Source organism: Ursus americanus, chromosome 7, assembly GCF_024610735.1.
Source record: "Ursus americanus isolate L20-20 chromosome 7, mUrsAme1.1.p, whole genome shotgun sequence".
Lineage (NCBI taxonomy): Eukaryota > Metazoa > Chordata > Mammalia > Carnivora > Ursidae > Ursus > Ursus americanus.
In genome coordinates this window covers 13,357,581-13,377,453 of record NC_142133.1, presented here as the reverse complement: position 1 = coordinate 13,377,453, position 19,873 = coordinate 13,357,581, and the positions used below count along the sequence as shown (strand labels likewise).

The 19,873-nt window shown below is 39.0% G+C and overlaps 1 protein-coding gene and 1 long non-coding RNA gene across 7 annotated transcripts in view; one reads left to right on the top strand and one right to left on the bottom strand.

Annotated features, from left to right (window-relative positions):
- Nucleotides 1-19,873, bottom strand: part of PLEKHH2 (pleckstrin homology, MyTH4 and FERM domain containing H2) — a 102,532-nt gene that overhangs the window by 27,653 nt on the left and 55,006 nt on the right. For 4 of the 5 annotated variants that reach the window (XR_015725155.1, XM_045771827.2, XM_087863354.1 and 1 more), the window contains exons 16-21: nucleotides 14,624-14,704; nucleotides 10,539-10,718; nucleotides 7,723-7,831; nucleotides 6,704-6,816; nucleotides 2,902-3,081; nucleotides 921-1,018 (exon numbers count right to left, since the gene is read on the bottom strand). Coding sequence is in view for 4 of the 5 variants with exons in the window: in XM_045771827.2 (XP_045627783.2) it covers nucleotides 921-1,018; nucleotides 2,902-3,081; nucleotides 6,704-6,816; nucleotides 7,723-7,831; nucleotides 10,539-10,718; nucleotides 14,624-14,704 (761 nt within the window). In the remaining variant the exon portion in view is untranslated. The remainder of the gene's footprint in view (nucleotides 1-920; nucleotides 1,019-2,901; nucleotides 3,082-6,703; nucleotides 6,817-7,722; nucleotides 7,832-10,538; nucleotides 10,719-14,623; nucleotides 14,705-19,873) is intronic. The other variant, XM_087863355.1, reaches the window with a different exon arrangement.
- Nucleotides 1-19,873, top strand: part of LOC123776063 (uncharacterized) — a 28,461-nt gene that overhangs the window by 3,194 nt on the left and 5,394 nt on the right. The gene's annotated exons all lie outside the window — the stretch shown is intronic.

Here is a 19,873-nt window from a genome sequence, read left to right as displayed (position 1 = left end):
GACTCTCTCTCCCTCTCTTTACCTCTTCCCTCTCTGTGCATGTGCACTCTCTTTCTCTCAAATAAATAAATCTTAGAATGCCACCCTTTGTCTAGGGGCTCTTCAGTGACTACAACTAAAATCACGTGACCTTGGGGCGCCTGGCTGGCTCTGTCAGGAGAGCATGGGACTCTTGATCTTGGGATCATGAGTTCAAGCCCCACATTGGATATAGAGATTACTTAAAAATATAATTAATTAATTTTATAAAATCACATGACTTTTATCACAGAATCCCCAAAATATAATACAAACTGGGGAGTATTTTCCTACTATTGCCAAGTTGTTTTCTCTTTCATTGTGTTTGTTTTGTTTGTTTTAGAGCCAGAGTCTATTTAAGTCATGAACCAGTTGCACGAAATGATCGTGATACCCTTGGCTGGGAGCCCAGGGTCCCACTGATAGAAAGCCATACTGACGGGTGGATTTTACATGTCTTTTTGAAGGGAGTAAAAATTCTGAAGCAATTCAAATACACACAAGGATAAAAGGAGGGAAGACCGTCGGGGAAGTTCTCCCACTTAAAAGAATTCAACGTAGAGAAAAATAGCAACAGGGAAAACGAAGGGAACAAAACAGTTGCTTTTACGGAATGAGCACCCACTCTTGCTACGTCATCCACCCCTGAAATGCACAAAGACTTTTCACTTATAAATATTGTCAGTTTTTCAAGCTCTTATTGCAGTCCTCTGGAAGACATTTAACACAAAAAAGGAAATATTTTCCAAGCCTCACATAAAGGAGAACCAAAGGCTTCTGGCACCAACATTTGTTTCACACATTCTTCCGCAAATGTACCTGGCAGGTTACTAAATACTTATGACTTATTGTCGACTTTCAGAGCCACGTAAACAGGTTCAGCTGGCTAGTTCTCTGCACACCTGGAATCTGCATTCCTCTTTAGGTGGAGCCTGAGGAGCCACAGGAAAGGATGGTGGGGAAGGAAGAGCCCAACACAGAGAGCCAAGAGCTGCCAGCCCTGGGCAAAGAGAAGCACCATAGGTTAGACACCACCTGGCAGTCAGAGGCCCGGTGAGAGCGTGTGACTGAAAGGCTGTGAGGAAAGGGATGATGATGGTCCTTCTCAGCCCCCACAGGTTTTTGCTTCTTCCACATAAACATTACCTGCTTAGAGCTTTTATAACATAAAAACATTCCATGTTCTATAATCCATCTAGCTGTATACCCTATTGTCTACATTGAGGAACCCAAGGTCATGTAGATATGGTAGTCCTTTTGACATCACCCTCAAAGATTAGGGGCATTGTTTTTGTCTGTTTATGTATTTACTCATTCGCTGAAATAGAAGTAATGGCTTTGAGGAGAGGCAGACTGAAAAACAGTAAAAAAGTCATATACCCCAAACCAAAACCAATCTACCCACACATACATACATATACACATATCCAAATAAGGGGCAAGTATAATGATATTAGCAGAGGTTATCTTTATGTAATGGGATTATATGTGATTTTTGTTTTTCCTTTGCTCTGTTCTGTATCCTCCTTTCTATTTTATTTATTTTTTATTAAGTATAACTTCAATCATTTTTTAAATGTTGTATGAAGAAGGAGGGGGAAAAGGTACTGTCTCTGGTCTTGAGTTACCTACAGTTTAGGAGAGTTATATATTTTAACAGTAATTTACAATATAACATGGTCAATACCATGTCATAATCTTTTTCTTTTTTTACGTATAACCAATGGAGGGAATAGTTAACTGCTGTGGGAGTCAGGGAAGAATTCACAGGGGAGATGTTGCCTGGGCCAACTGTAAAGTCTACAGGTGGGAAGAGAGAAGGGGACCCAGGTAGCAGGAAGAACAGCAGGTGCACGGTGAAGGATAATGTGAAGACACGGTGCGTCTGAAGAATGGGGTGTGTTTATTCTTTCAGCGTATGCTGGATGCAGGAGGCAAAAATTAAGTGGAGAAACAGGAGGCCTCTGGAGCTAGATTATGAAGGGTCCTCAATGCAAATGAAGCTTAAGCTTCCAACATCGCTCATGCACGGGCCCTCCAAGGCCCGGGAAAAGTTGTATTGACTGTGTTTATGTGATCCTGTATTCTTTTAAATTGTGTGAAAGTAACGTACTTAAAAAAAATAGCACATTAGTAATAGTATAAGCTTAAATTGTATAAGCTTCAACTCCTGTGAAACCTGAATCCCCTGAGCGTACTATTTGCTAGGGTAAGAACTTTCCGGATTCATCCTGCAGTTAATAGGGAGTTAATAAGCAAAGATTAAAACAGGCATTCATTGAAGAGTGAACATCAGTGACCAAAAGTCACCTGAAAATATACTCAGCTGCACTAGTAGTTAAAGAAATGCATCCTAAATCACTAGTGAAATACCACTCTTTACCTGGAAAGGATTTAAAAGCAGAATTACACTGAACATTGCTGAAAATATACGGAAATTCTAGAAATGGACTCAAAGAAATTTGCTGGACTTGTACACAGGGTTTAGGTGCAGAGAGGTCTACTGTAGGGATATTTATTCCAAGAAAAATGATTGGAAGAACCTAACTGTATAGTGATTGATTTTAATGCACCATTAATGTTTCTGAAGAACGATGAAGGATACAAGGGAAATGTTATGTTCTACAGTTTTTAAAAAAGTAGTATGCACACTGCAGCTCTAGTGGTGTGGAGACAGTGAGTGTGCATAAATGTACGCAATACACATTTACACAGAAACACAAATATATAAATAAACGGAAAGAACATACATCAAAATATTAATAGCTATTTTTCCTTTTCATACTTTCTGCATTTTTCAAATGTCTATATTGACTATGTATCATGCTCACAGTGAGGAAAACAACATCATTTTAAATTGCATGTATATGTATCAGTATATACCTGCAGCGGTCCTGGTTGATTCTGTGGCTGTCTCCGTCTTGTCTGTTTAATGAGCTGACAGCAAATTTCATTCTGGAGCTCAGGATGTGTCAGACAGACTTGCAAAGCACTCTGGGCTAGAGATATATGGTAATCAATCGCAGGGGAGTCAACTGCTGCATTTATGAAAAGCTGGCATGTCTGAATTAAACAAAAAAGAAAAGTACATTCAAAGTGAGAAATGATTAGATTTATTCTGCATGAATTATATTGATTTTCTTCATAGCAACAGTTTTTGTTTAAAAGGATGGAACAAGATATACTGTGATAACACTAACCAAAGATATCTGGAGTGACTACATTAAAGTCAGACAGAGTAGGGGCGCCTGGGTGGCACAGCGGTTAAGCGTCTGCCTTCGGCTCAGGGCGCGATCCCGGCGTTATGGGATCGAGCCCCACGTCAGGATCCCCCGCTATGAGCCTGCTTCTTCCTCTCCCACTCCCCCTGCTTGTGTTCCCTCTCTCGCTGGCTGTCTCTATCTCTGTCGAATAAATAAATAAAATCTTTAAAAAAATAAATAAATAAAGTCAGAGTAGATTTCAGAGCAAGGAATTCTGCGAGAGAGATGAAGAGGGTCATTTTATGACAATGGGGTCAGTTCTGCTAGAGGACATAACAATCCTAAATGTTTATGTACTTAATAACACAGCTTCCAAATATATGGAGCAAAACCTGATAGGAGTGCAAGGAGAAACAGACAAATCCACAAGATTTCAATATTCCTCTCGTAATAATTGAGAGAACATGTAGACAGAAAATCATTAAGGATTTAGAAAACTTGAACAACACTATTAATCAACTTGACCTAATTGACATTTATAGAACGGTCCACCCAAGAGCAGAATATGCATTCATTTAAAAAGCATACAGAACATTAACGATCTGGCATCCGTCAGGCTATAAACTTCATACGAACAGTGACTACATCTTATATATCTTTGTATTCCCTACACAGCATAGAATGACACAGTAAATGTTTAATGAATTAATGCATTTGAAATCTGATTAAATAGAATAGATATTAAGACAGGTTAAAAGGAAGTGTTCGTAAACACAAATGGTTGGCTTTAACTACCATTTTGTTACATATAGTGGGTAGTTTTTACCTCTTCTGAGAACAGAATATAATCAAATAAATGGACTCTCTAATCTAAAGCACTGCGCCCAAGCATTACATGAAATGCTCAATGAAAAAAAAGATTTCCACCATTAAATTTCATCATGGTAAGGAAGTATCTATCATTATTTTATGAAAGTTGAATTTGTCAAATGCCTTTTCAGCATCTATGGAGATGACTGTCTATGATAATCAAAAGTAGTAATAGACACCCTAATATTTAGCCATCCTTGGTTTCCTGGAGTAATTCTCTTTTAGTCATAATTCGGTATTCTTTTAAAGTGATGCTGGTTTCTGTTTACTAAGATTTTATTAGTTTTTGCATGAAATGCTCTGTTTTGTACAATCTTTTCTGGGGTTTGGTATCAAAGTAATATTTCACAAAAAGAATCAGGTGATATGATGACTGAGAATTGCTTCAGAATAATCCAATGTTGGGGGAGCAGTGGGAGTGGGGAGATGAAAATAAAACCATCCATGTTCCTCATAATATTTTCTCTACTGTTACATAGGTTTGAAATTTTCCAAAATAAAAAGTAAAAGTTAAAAACTGAATTGGAGACATTTCCTTCTTTTTCTATGCTTTGGGACATTTAAAGAAGATTGAAATGATCTATTCTTATAAAATTTGGCAAATTCCCCTATTTAAATTTCATTCTCTATTCAATTTGGGCCATTTATACTTTATTACAATGTTCATTACTTCATCCAGATTTTCCAACATATTTGTATGGAGTCTTTCTTGCTTGGGGTATTTGTATATTCTACAGGAGGATTTTTAATGTTTTTCATTTTATTTATTTATTTATTTTTTAAGATTTTATTTATTTGACAGAATGAGAGAAAGAGGGAGAGAGAGAGGCAGGCAGAGGGAGAGGGAGAAGCAGGCTCCCCACTGAGCAGGGAGCCCGATGCGCGGCTTGATCCTAGAACCCTGGGATCATGACCTGAGCTTTAGGCAGACGCTTAAGCGATTGAGCCACCCAGGCGCCCCCATTATGGTAATTTTAACACATCAGCAAAAATAAAGAGAACACTATAATGATCACACATGTACCCATTCCCCAGTGTTAACAATCATCAGCATTTTGCCCAACTTGTTTCACTTGAACCCCCTTCCACCTTTTTTCTGGAATATTTTAATGTACATCATGTTATTTTATCAATAAACACTCCAGTATGGATCTCCAATAGGTTTTTTTTTATAACCACCATATCATATCATACCCCAAATTAATAATAATTTGTTATCTAATAAACATGATTTTTTTTGAGATGGGAGGAATGTAGGCAAGAAGGAGCCAAAAGAAAGACAAAAATTGAGACTCTATGAAACTAGGGCAAAATGAAATACCAAGGTCCTGGGGTGGAGTGAAGACCTGAAGCCACAGAAGGTACACAAGATTCTGAGACGGGAGGAAAGAAAGAGAAAGAAAATAAATGAAAGAATGTCAGGGAGAGAGATTTGAGATGTTCATGTCTAATGCTCTTAATTTTCTCAATGAAATAGAATGTAAGTTTGTTGTGAAGGACATTATTGAATAGGGAGTTTGGGGGGGATGTGACTAAAGAGAAGCAAAAGAAGAATAAGTCAGCCCTGAAGAATAAAGACCACAGATTTATATTGGCTCCAGTCCATACATGGTGCTTGATGTTCTCTAGCTGTGTGCATTTGATCAATGTGGAAGTGGACAAGACAGCAACACTGATCTATGTTGGGGTTTGGCTGAAGAAGGCATGGAATTATGGGTCCCAAGGAACTGAGTATTAATGAAAGCCATCTAGACTGGATAAAGAGGGAAGAAAAGCCAAGAGACAGTTACCATGCTCTCTCTTGATCTCAAAGAAAATAAATGGCTCAAAACAAGGGTCTTAGGATGAAAAATGGGAGAACAAGAACATAAGAGAACTTGTAGGCTAAGAGATTATGGTTATAGAAAGAGATATTAGAATTTAAGCTTTTAGAGGTGGTGTACTTATAAGGAATGGCAGGGTCAGGATATGGTCATGGAGAATGGGAAGGTGAAGCCGACTACAGGTGAAGCTTACTGGCATTAAGGAGGTCAGGAATCTTAAGACCAAGGCACTGGTGAGTGAAGTGAAAATAAAGTCATTCAACATAATGGCAAAATTTGAGGTTGAGAGAAAGAGTGTGAATTGGGAGCCAAAATCCTTAATCAAATTTGAAGCATTACCAGAAAGTGACAGAGGTGAGGGGATAAAGAGTGATATCGTTAAATGGCAAAAGTTTCAAGTGATCAGGGATTTCTAATAGAAGTTCAATAATAAGGATTGGAGAATAGCACTGGAGAAGAAGGGTGTTGAACCCTCTCCTCCAACACTGAGGGAGGTGTGACGTGAGAAATCCTCCTTTTGAGAGGCTGAAAGGAAAATTATTCTTCTGATAAGGGTTTTACACCGCCCAAGCCATTCATACTTTATTTAAGTAAATCCCAAATCTTCACTCAGAAAGCATATTCAATTCACCTAATTTTATTTCAGTAGATTTTCTTAATAATAAAAATGATGATGATGATCACGTTTTGGATTTTTTGGGAGAGAGTAAAACTTCACAACCTAAATTATTTACTTTTATTTTTTCCAATTAAAATTTTAACAACATATAAGCCCATATAAAGTTTTACCTTAAATAGTTTAATAGCTTCTGTCTGTAGAGCTTCAGAAGGCAGTGTTGTCAATGGGGAAATGATTCCTTCTTTGCTGTGACACAAAGTAGGGTGTCTCCATATCTGAGAAGCTAAATACATAATAAAATGGTGAACAGAAAACAGAAGAATCACTTATTTTGCTCTCCCATTAATTAGCCCTTTAGAAATCAGCTCATTCAAGGCTAGCTCACAATCTTAAGTCACACAGGTCACGAAAAACCTTTGGCAACATTATCTTATTTGTTTCCAGGCCATTGGGATTCTCATGTTTCTGTTTCAGACAAACTAAATCTAGGAGAGTTTGGTCCTAATATTCTAGGTACCAGAGCACTATGACATTGCTGAAATGTGCTGAAGATTGGTGACCCAGGTAGAAGATGCCTCTGAGAAGGAGCTGATGAGAGACAGAGAAGAGAAGCCGAAGTACAAGGAGATAGAAAGATAAAGTCTTTCCTAAAATCAACATTTATTAAATTCCTATGCTAGATACTGCAAATATGATCTCTGTATTATATAAAGCATAGCACAGAATCTATACTCTCAATGGGGACACCTGAGCCATAAAAAAATAATTTCAAGGCAAAGCAACAAATGCTATAAAAGAGTTAAATGCAGAGTGCATTGGGACATACTTTTAACATTAACTAAGTACCTTTTATGAGCCAGATGCTGATGTGCAGTAGGCTTGCTGGTGGGGGGAGCTCCTAAGGTAGGATTTTACTAGGTTAGTGAGAAATGTGAAGGAAGGGGGGAGTTTCAGGCAGAAGGAACAATGTGAGCAAAGGTAGGAAGGTTACAGGACACGGCATATCAGGAACTGATGGTGTCCCTGGAGCCTAAGAACCACAGAGAGAAACTTGGCCCATGACAAACAAAGTCAATGAAAGGATGGGTACATCACAGGGAAACAGGAACTCACAAAGTGAAAACTCAATTAGGCTAAGAGGGTTGCGTCCATTTCATAAACTATAAAGCCTTACATGTTGTGAACTTACAAGGTTCTCCTTCAATATTTAGCAGTTTGCAAACAAGTTGTTCGAATTCTGATCCAACATTTACATTGTTGCTTCCTGCTGCAACAGTCAGATGATAAAGCCAAGTGTCCTTAAAGTCAAAACACATTAATAGTGATGTTAACCAAGATATAATTTTGATGACTTAAAGAAAAAACAACTTGTTTAAACAGTAGAAAACTTTGACACTGAAAAAATTCTATAATTTTTAAATAATAACCAAAAGCCACTCAGTCAAACAGTTCTGAAGCAGGCTCACTTGAATTATGCTCATAGTGCCTTTTCCCATGGCTCACATTTTTATTGTTTTCTATAGATGTTTCTTAGAAAAGCATGATAAAATTAAGGAAGTTAATATGATGTTGAAAGACTAGAATAAATACAAATAGTTCGTATTCTTTTAAGAAACATAATAAAGTCTATCAAATTTAAAATCTGACTCCAAATACATATGAATAACACATACAAAATACTTGAGAAATCCAGAAAATTTAAAGAAGAAAATAATACCCAGAAAGAACTTACCTCAACACAATAAAAGCCATATAAGAAAAGCCCACAGCTAATATCATACTCAATGGTGAAAAACCGAAAGCTTTTCCTTCAAGATCTGGAACAAAGCAAGGATGCCCACTCTTGCTACTTCTATTCAATATAGCACTGGAAGTCCTAGCCAGAGCAATAGGATAAGAAAAAGAAATAAAAGGCATCCAAATTGGGAAGGAAGAAGTAAAATTATCTCTCTTTGCAGATGACATGCTCTTATACATAGAAAACCCTAAAGATTCCACAAAAACATTGCTAGAACTAATAAATGAATTCAGCAAAGCTGCAGGATACAAAATCAACATACATAAGTTAGTTGCATTTCTATGCACTAACAGTGAATTATCCAAAAGGGAAATGAAGAAAATAATCTCATTTACAATGGCATCAAAAAGAATAAAATAGTTAGGAATAAGCCTAACAAACCAGGTGAAAGACTTGTACTCCAAAAACTATAAAATACTGACAAAATAAATTAAAGCAGACACAAAAAAAGAGAAAGACATTTAGTATCCATGGATTGGTAGAATTAGTTTTATTAACTACCTAATCCACACTACCTAAAGCACCTCCAGATTCAGGGCAATTTCTATCAAAATCCCAATGGAATTTTTAACAGAAATAGAAAAAACAATCCTAAGGAACCACAAAAGACCCTGAATAGCCAAAGCAGTTTTGAGCAAGAAGAACAAAGCTGGAGGCATCACACTTCCTGATTCAAAATATATCACAAAGCTACAAGAATCAAAATAGCTTGGTATGGCATGAAAACATACATGTAGGCCAGAACAGAGAGCCTGGAAAGAAACCCATGCATTTATGGTCAACTTATCTTTGGCAAGACTGCCAAGAATACATAATGGGGAAAGGACAGTCTCCTCAATAAATGGTGTTGGAAAAACTGGACATCCACATGCAAAAGAATGAAACTGGACCCTTATCTTACACCACACACAAAAATCAAAAAATGGAATAAAGACTTAAACAGGAGACCTGAAACCACAAAAGTCCTAGAAGAAAACATAGGGACAAAGCTTCTGGACATTGACCTTGGTGATGATTGCTTAGCTATGATACCAAAGCACAGGCAACAAAAGTAAAAATAGACAAGTATGATTATACTAAACTAAAAAGCTTCTGTACAGCAAAGGAAACAATCTACAAAATGAAAAGGCAACCTATGAAATGGGAGAAAATATCTGTAAACCATTTATCTGATAAAGGGTTAATATCCAAAATATATAAGGAACTCCTATGACTCAATAGTAAAAAAACAAATATCCCAATTAAAAAATGAGCAAAGGGAAAAGAAATGGGCAAAGGAACTGAATAGACATTTCTCTAAAGAAGACATACAAATGGCCAACAGACCCATGAAAAGACCAGAACACCAGGATCACACCCTGAGCCGAAGGCAGACGCTTAACAACTGAGCCACCCAGGCACCCCCATTTAGAACTATTTTGCTATATGTGTGAGACAAAAAACTAATGTTATCCTAAATAGCCAATTTCCTCAATATATAATGGGTATACGAAACTATGTATTGAATAATCCATTGCCTCCCCCTTAATCTGTGATGCCTCTTTAATCACAAATTAGTTTCTATATATTTATTTTATATTATATTAACTTTTATATTGTTTACTTATTATACCTACATATAATACAGATAATGATTCATTTTCAATTGTATCTAAACCAAAATTTTGTTGAAAATGAGCCAAAGGGGCGCCTGGGTGGCTCAGTCGTTAAGCGTCTGCCTTTGGCCCAGGGCGTGATCCCAGGGTCTTGGGATCGAGCCCCACATCAGGCTCCTCCACTGGGAGCCTGCTTCTCCCTCTCCCACTTCCCCTGCCTGTGTTCCCTCTCTCACTGACTCTCTCTCTCTCTGTCAAATAAATAAATAAAATCTTAAAAAAAAAAAAAAGAGCCAAAAATATAAGGGGGAGGCCTTAGAGTCACTCCAAAATACCCAGGCTAAGAGATCCACATTTTGAACATAAGGTCCCTTTGTCTTCAGCCTTCATGTGCTAATTTCAGCCTTGAGATCACTTTTAATGAGAGGACAGAAAAATGACACATGTGAATAAGGCTAGTTTCCAGGGACACAAAGAATCTCTGAAAATAGAGCTGAAGGTCTTTAACAAAGTCCTTTTCTTCATGTCCATAAAATTGATTTGATAATTATTACTAGTACTTAATGACATCAATGTACATCATTCAAAATCAGCCAGTAAGTCCCGAGGTACCTTTTCATGCTTGGATCCAATCAAGAGGTAAGTTGGGCCTTGGTCCTTCGGGTGGATCACGATGGTGTAATGTGTGGATAACAGACTTCTCCCACTGGCTTCATAATCTTCATCTGAATCACAGGACCTATCAACCTCTTCAACTTTAGCCTCCCAGAGTTTGATCTGACCTAAAGGAAACTAAAGTAAATGTTAGTGATTGTGAGGAAGGCACTTTCTAAATCTTTTCCTATTAAAAATTTTCATAGTCCCTTTCAGTCTTATCTTTATAAGGCATATCTTCTTTTAAATGAATGCCTAAAGGCAGCTGGGTTATCCACATTATTACAAAAGTAGTAGCCACAACTGAAATGCCCAATGTAATATAAAAGAACAGTTCGAATACTAGCCAAGAAGCTACTTCTGCGCAGTGGTTCAGATTATTCATTACATTGAAATGATCCATTACCTAGTCAAGCAATTATGTAATTCAGTCAAAATATTCATTTGACTCCCCCCACCCCCTGCCCGCAGAATTGATTTGATTAAGGTACCGGATCAAAAGGACAGTGTAGACAAAGTCTCAATACTAGTCATAGAAAAAGTGACAAGATTAGGCAGCTTACACAAAGAAGTGTGATGAACTGTCACCCTAAACCCCAATGAGAAGTGTTTTGAGGGAATTTATTAACATATATAGCACAAAACAATGCTATAATTTTTTCCATCTTAAAGTGTAAGAAAAACTTCCTAAAACTGATTTACATTGAGTTTTACCTACTTTTATTGACAAATGCAATTCAATTTTCTGTGTTGAATATTTAGCTATTAGTTTTAAAACTTCTGCTTTAATTAAGTACTTTTGTTCCAGGAAAATACATGGTCTGCTTCAAATTTACAGCTTCTAAAATACTTTATCAGGTTTGCAATTGCAAACCTGAAAATGTTCATTCTAACCTCAAGGATATTTACCATCATCCATTTTCATGCTCAGGCCCAGGGCTCAATGCTTGGAATTTTTTCCCATCTATGCTCAGTCTCTTGGTGATCTCATCCAAGATCATGGCTTTAGTACCAGCATATTTTAGCTACTCTCACACTTGTAACTCCAGACTCACTATCTCTACTGTCTAATAACATCTCAAACAACCTGCTCTTCCCAGTCTTCTCTATCTCAGTTGTTGGTAACTTTATTTTTCTGTTTAGCCCCAAACGTTGGCATCAATACTGACCTTCTCACTATTCCTCAAACACACCAGGCACACTCCTGCCTCAGGGCCTTTGCACTTGCTGTTCCCTCTGCCTGGCATGCTATTGCCTGAAATATCCACATGGCTGCTCTTTTACTTCCTTCAGACCTAATTAAAATGTCACCTTCTCAGTGAGGTCTTTACCTGGATATCTTACCTAAGCTGAATTATTATCTGCCCAATAATTGATTAATAGTACAAAATTAATTCATTTAATTCATTTAATTCATTTAATTAAACGTGTTGTCTTACATGAGAAATATGACTTTTCCCCATTAAATTAATAACTATTTTCTCAGTAGTCACTATGTGCAGGTTTTAGCCCACTCTTCTGGGCACTGAAAAAAGAAAATTTATTTCTGAAGGAAAAAAAAAAGCAAAATTAACTTACCTACATACTTTCAGAAAAAGGCAGGAAAACAAAAGCCAAATAAATAAGGAATGAATACTATTTTTTACTTATTGAATAAATAAAATTTTATTTATTGAATATATTCATTATATATTTATAGCATGGTATTTATAAAAATAAATAGGTAGGAAGCTTTTAAAAATGGGATAAAGAAAACTAATTCTACTGTGATAATATATGACAATACTATCCTAATTATGTTTAGGCATATTCGATGTACGAAAATCAAGGTTCCATCCACCCCAACATTTAAAGATGATTATTCATTTTACCAAAGGATTCACACCACGGCTCCAGAAAAATAGTAAATAGACCTAGTGTTTTCACATATTTTGACTGAATAAAAAAAGACACTGATCCAGTTTAAAAACAAATTGTTTCTGAAACACCATAGCGTGAGATGAAGTAAGTCCATATGGATTCACATGCATTCTCAATACTTTTCCAGTGATTATATTGGATTTCTACTCATTCATCTACATTCTTCTGACTTGTTTCTTCTGTGACCAATGTTATCCATTTTTTTTTAAAGATTTTATTTATTCATTCAACAGAGAGAGAGACAGCCAGCGAGAGAGGGAACACAAGCAGGGGAGTGGGAGAGGAAGAAGCAGGCTCCCAGCAGAGGAGCCTGATGTGGGGCTCAATCCCAGAACGCTGGGATCACGCCCTGAGCTGAAGGCAGACGCTTAACGACTGAGCCACCCAGGCGCCCCGATGTTATCCGTTTTTATTACATTATTATTATTAGTGAGAATATTTAAGTTCTACTCTCAGCAAATTTTAAATAATTTTCTCTTTATAAAACACATACTTATTATAGGAAGTGTAGAAAGGTATAAGAGAAGGAAAAAAAATCACTCATAAATTCTACCATCATAGATAATTACTCAACATTTTGGTATAGTTCTTTTTTTTTTTAAGATTTTATTTTTAAGTAATCTCTTAAAACTCACCATGGGGCCCAAACTCAAAACCCCAACATCAAGAGTCGCATGCTCCACTGACCGAGTCAGCTAGGCACCCTTTTTTTTGTACAGTTCTTTCTGATCTTTTTGTTACGCATATTTTTACATAGATGTGCCAGTCTGAGAATTAAAAAGTCACCATACCAATCATTCACTTCTAAAATCTCCCGGTAATTGCAGAAGAGAAGTTGAGAACTCTGTAGGTCAGAATCCCCTTCTCTCCAGGGTTCTTGGCTAGAGCCTGCCTCTGAGAGAACCTACACGAGGTGCGGAAGGTCAGGGTGAAGGAGAAGTCGTGACTCTCTCGAGACACTTGCAGTCCGATGAGTGGGCTGATGGGAGTGTCACAGAGCTTTCCCCTAAGCTGTTGAGGACCAGTTGCCTCCGCACTTTGGCCTCAGTTCTCCAGTGGCAGTTTCCCTGACCTCTGTTTCCCCAACCTTTCTAAACGTTATAGAACTTTTCTAAAAGTGATGGAGGTCCCTAATTCTATACTAGAATGGTCAGACTAGAATACATAGAGTGGCTTCTGCTTTCCCGACTTAAAATTAGTTGGGATTATGCTGAATGTACAATTTTGTATTGTGCTTATCCATGTTGCCTCTTTATGTTAGTATCTTCCCACATGACTTCAGAGGTATCATTTTTCATAGCTGACTGTGTTAATTCCCATCCCGTGAGCAATACTGAGAATAATGGCATGCATCTTAAATACATACAGATCAGAACTGGGAGCGCAGTCTGAAAATGGAACAGAGAAATAGAGAAATAGTAACGGACCTACGCGGTCATTGGATCAAGAAGTCCGGTCTCACTAACACAGTAATCAGTCACAGACTTCCATTCTGTGGAGCCGGCAGCATTTTATGCAAGTACTTTTGGCCCATGTTGGTTCAACTGTTAGTTTCAGGAATCCCAAGGTGATGCAGAGTACCCACAGTGATAACCAGGCATACATTTCACCTTTGAAAGCTATCCCATCTTTTTCCTCTGACAGTGCAGATAACTCAAGTTCTTTTGGGGGGAAGATTAGTTTAAAAATGAATACAAGGATAGAAATATGTAGAAGATGGATAGATCAGTGGATAGGTAAGTATATCCCTATATCTAGGGATTTGAGGGCCTGGGACCGGGCTGGATTCTTTTCCCTCCCCAGAGTTCCCTTTCCTGTCTTGCTGTCCCCTTCCTTCAACCTTACCTAGTCTGTCCAGAACCTGAGGAAACACGAGAAATTGACAGTTGGGAGTAGGGAAGACTTCTCTCTTTTAAGATCAAGATGCATTACTTAAAAGTTGCTAAGACTTCTAATTAAGAATCAAGACCCCTGTAGGTATGCGATTACCTCAGTAATACATTTTATGCAAGATTTCAACCTTATCAAAAATTCTAAGGTTTTAGCTAGCAGTGAAAGAGAACACCCTAAGCCACAACCAACAACAAATTTCTCTAATTAGCTTATTAAAAATACATACATACCTTATCTTCTTGACTACGAAAATAGTATAATGTTTTTCCTATAAGTGTACACCAGACTCTCTTGGAGTAGCCATGCTTTACCTGAAATCATATTTCAAAGAATTATAAATGTAGCTCAGAACTCGGACACCTTGAAGTATAGCACATGCACCCTACCTGAAACTCTGTAAGTATCCACTTTGCTCACGGTATAAGTGATATTCCAACTCGATTGTCCAAACACGGTTTAATATTGCCCTGTTCTAGCAGTACCGGGGCACATCTGGCTTTGGTGCTCACCATTTAACACTTAAAAAATGTTTGCTGTATGTCAAGGAGTATGGATAGGGCTGAGAATTGGGAGACAGATAAGACAAGATGCCTATTTTACAAGTAAGTGTATTTCATAATTTCCGTATTTCTTAGATTTTCAATAACCTTGTGGCTCTCTGGGTTACCCCCTAACAATGTTAGAAATGAGAAGATTAAAACCTAAAAAATTCTAGTGCTTTCCCATATGTTAAAGATTCACTCATTCAAAACATTTGGAGCCTTCTCCAGAAGGATTCATACAAAATAAGAAAATAATATTAAAATCTGTAACTATATACTGAATACTGCCTATATGTCAGGAACAGTGAGTGGGACAGAATTTGAAACTAGCTCTTTTTTTTAAAAAAAGATTTTATTTATTTATTCGACAGAGATAGACAGCCAGTGAGAGAGGGAACACAAGCAGGGGGAGTGGGAGAGGAAGAAGCAGGCTCATAGTGGAGGAGCCTGATGTGGGGCTCGATCCCATAACGCCGGGATCACGCCCTGAGCCGAAGGCAGACGCTTAACCGCTGTGCCACCCCGGCGCCCCTGAAACTAGCTCTTGACTTTGAATAGTCAGAGATTGCTCTAGAGTCTGGGAACAGGGATATGAACAAGACGCGGGCTCCTTCCACAAGGAGCTCATAACCTTGCAGGGAGGACAATGAAACCGGCAAGTATGCAATATACCATCATTAAGGACACAAAAAGTTTACATTCATATCTGTTTCATGTGGAAGACATTTAATCAAAATTTTTACTGAATATTGTAGGTTTTTCATGATTTGGTGGCTTTATGAAGATCCTTGCTGTGAGTTCCTCCCTGTCCCCGTCCTGCCCAGGTACAGGCATTGATCTTTGCCAGACAGTCCCAGCCACACTGTCAAGCCTAGACAAACACCAAGAACCCCACTTTCGCCAGTGGGTAAGATTTACAATAAGCCCTGGTGCTCCAGACCTAGAATGTGGCGTGCAGGGTTGCACTTACCCTATAATCCTACTTCCCTGGCAGCCTTGCCAAGCCTTGAGGCTCGATCCTCTCCAGCAAGAGAGTGGGCTTCAAACTAGAGATGCCCACCTCCTAGAAACCAAGACACTGGCCAGTAAAACTAAAGCCTGACATGCTGTTGTCGCGCTCGCCCACGGTGATAAGTATTAAGGAGAAAACTAATGCAGAAGAGAAGGAAGCAGTTGGGGAGAGGGGAGGGGGTGTCTTTCACAGTTCACAAGAAGGGGGTCAGGAAGGCCTCACTGACATCGAGTCAGGCCCTGAAGGAGGTGAATGAGCCATGCAGTCATCTGAGGGAAGAACACTCCGGACAAAGGGGTAAGAGTGAAGGCCCGGAGACGGTGTGTCTGAGACCGAGCAGTGAGGGGAGAGAAGGGGTCACTGGGGAAGGGACATGAGGGGAGAGGGTGTGAGGCATGCATGTTTTGCAGGGCCCTTGGGATGACTTACATTGAAATGGCCTGTTCTGACAGTAATACACTGAGAAGAAGAAAAATAACTATAAATAGATATAGATTTTATAGGAGGAAGGTCACTACAGCAGAAAAGGCCTGGTTTTTGAGGTCAAAGGGACCAATACTTAAATTCGAGTTCTGCCTCATGCTAGATGGAGGTCCTCAGGTGACTAACTTAACCTCTCAGCCTTTTTGTCCATAATGTGGGATTATATCTTACTGGGCTGATGTGATGACCAAGGGAGAACATGTAAATAAAGGAAAATAGTAGTTACTCAATAAATGCTTCCTTCCTCACTATGAATAAGGAGAAATAAAACACATGTCATTTAAACCCACACACGCAGCCAGACTTTGGGCTTTCAAAGCTGTGGTTTAAGCAAACACCACCATCTAACAGTTTAATGGATTTAGAATCCTGCTTGAGCAAAAACAAAAAAATGTTTCATTTGGCAAGACATGTTTCAGTTTAATTAAATTTAGAAACATATATTTACAGACAAATATCCTGGAAGTTTTAAATAGTTTGTGTCACCCAGGTTTGTTTTTGTTTTTTTCCTTTCTTCTTCTTTTAAACAAAATCCAGAAGGGCCTCTCACCAAAACTGGAATATAATGCATCTGGCTCTAGAGAGCATACTTTTGAAATGATTTATCTTTAAAATAGAACAATGTGTACCTTTGAAGAACTACAAGTTAACAAAGACCTTTGCCAATTCACTGTAAAAGTTGCTTTAAAAGCACAGTCTGTCTTTATGTGTACATCTGATTATATTACGATTTCTCAAAACTCTGACTTATTCTGGAAAATTCACAATAAAGCAAAAGATGCTAGAAGAAGCCTCATAAAAATTTAAAGGCAACCTCAAATCCCAGGGCTTTGGCGAATGAAATAATTGAAAGAATCGCTTTTTACCTTGAGTCCTTAAGAAAGGTCTTGCCTATTGGTTCTGTCTGAAACTCTGAAGACACGGTGTAACAGACCCTAACGATTAACCTCTGTCCTCACACAAAATACGAGCTCCCACGGTCGTCCCTCCTCTCCTAAATTCTCATGCCTGTAGCCTTCCCCACCACAATCCTGCCACCCAGCCTTGCTGACTTCCACATCTGGGTGAAAGTCTTGTGAGAATAACAGCCAGCATTTGGGAAGTGTTTATGATGTGCCAGGCACTGTTCTAAAGCACATATGCTTAAGGATTCATTTCACCCTCCCAACATCCTGTGAGGCTGGCACTATGATTAAGCCTCCACTTTACAGATGAGGACAGTAAGGCACAGAGCCTGCAAGTCGCCTACTCAAGGTCATGCAAGGGCAAGTGGCAGAGCCAGCACTTGCACCCATGCTCGTGCCCTACCCCCTGCTCCACTGCCTCTCTACATCCTTAACTCACAGTTTCTTGCTCTCTCGCTTTCCTTTCCAATAACCTTTGTTGTCCCTCCATGCTTGCCATCCATCCCCTCCACCACACCCTCAACTGTTTTTCTTCCCTGGAAACTGCTCCACTTCTGGAAACTGACATTCTATTCTCTGATCTCAACCTTCTCCCCCTCCTTCTCTTCTTACTCACACCATTCCTGTTCTTTGACCTCATTCCAAACGGTAAGTTCCCTGGTTCTTCCATTTCATTCCAGTTTATCAGTTCTCTCCTGGCCTCTCTTCCTTCCCTACCAACCTTGGGTCCTGAATTCGGTCACAAAACAACTCTTGCTCCAAGGCCTGGGACTGTGTCCCATCCTCTGCTTCTAACACTCAGAAAATTTCATCTGTTTGCTTTTAGGACATCCAGTGAAGAGTGTGGGAAGAGGGAGGGAAGGTGATGAGGCATTTTCAGACGTAACATTAGCCATAGTTAATAACTTAAAATTGGGTGATAAATATATGAGGGTTCATTCTTTTTTTTTTTTTTTAAGACTTCATTTATTTACTTGAGAGAGAGAGCATGCGTGTGTGTGTGAGAGAGAAAGAGAGCACAAGCAGGGGGGAGGGGCAGAGGGGGAAGCAGGCTCTCCGCTGAGCAGGGAGCCTGATACAGAGCATCATGACCTGAGCTGAAAGCAGACACTTAGCCACCTGAGCCACCCAGGCACCAGAGGGTTCACTCTATTACTTCTTCTACTTTCACATGTTTGAAAATGCCCATAAGAAAACATTTATTTTAAATCATCATCTTGATAGGCATGTATAAAGCAAGTAAAATGTTCATTGTAGAACCTAGGTGGTGGGAATATGGGTGTTCACTATAAAATAGTCTCCCAACTTTTCTGCGTATTTGGAAATTTACATAATAAAATGTTGAAAAAAATTACTATTCTCACATCACTACAATGTAAATTCTCTGCTCCTATTTCTGGGCATCTGAAGATGTGAGAGAAAAATAACCAATATGAACTCAAATCACTAAAGTCAGGTGGACCCTGATAACACTTACCAATCTTTCTATCTGCCCTTGAGCATTTCCCAATGTCCCTGATTATTCTTAGTCCTTTCCCTCATTCTTACTAAATAACTTTGTCTTGTGGAGTAATCTTCATCAAGAAAACTGAGGCTATCACATGTGATCTCACCCAGTGTCCCACAAACTTAGATATTTATCCGTCCTCGCCTTCCTGCCAGCCTGGCCCTTCCATCATGCTAACCCCCCATGCCCACCCACCATGCTGTTCCACCATGCCCAACCCCCACCCCCACCCACCATGCCTGTCCACCACTTCTGAGTTTTGCTCTCCATTTCCCACTTCACCTCTCTACTGGCTTCTTCCTCTCAGTTTGAAAACTCAAGATATGCCTTTGCCATCCTAAAAATGCTTCTCCTGACATCATGTTCCCTTCAGCTTCATTCCTTCTAATGTGCTGGGCCGTGCAGACAGTCCTCCAAACTCAAATACTGCACTTATTTCATTTCCCCTTTATCTTTCAACATAGTGCAATGTGCCTTCCTTGCTGAGCACTCCACAGCATCTGATGCTGCAGCCCACTCCCTCCTGGTCACACACTCCACTCCCCAGCCCCCGCGACTTGCTTTCCAGGGTCTCACATCTCCTTTGTGTGCTCTCAACTTCTGCAAAACCCAGTGTTCTAGCAGCAGTCTCTGCTCTTCCACAACACACATGTCCCTGGGTGACTTCTCTCACTGTCACGAATTCAATCACTATGTACGTGTTGAGGATTCCCCAAATCCGTCTTTCCAACCCAGCCCCCTCCTCTGATGTAGCCTGGTGTTTCTAGTGCCTGCTGGACTTCTTAATTTTTAACTCGAAGTTCTTAAAATTGGCATGGTCCAAAAAAGCCCTTGAATCATCCTAAAACTGCTCCTCTTCTCTGAGCTCACTTTTCATTTATTTTATTTTATTTTATAAAAGATTTTAATTATTTATTTGATAGAGAGAGACTGCCAGCGAGAGAGGGAACACAAGCAAGGGGAGTGGGAGAGGAAGAAGCAGGCTCCTAGCGGAGAAGCCTGATGTGGGACTCAATCCCAGAACGTTGGGA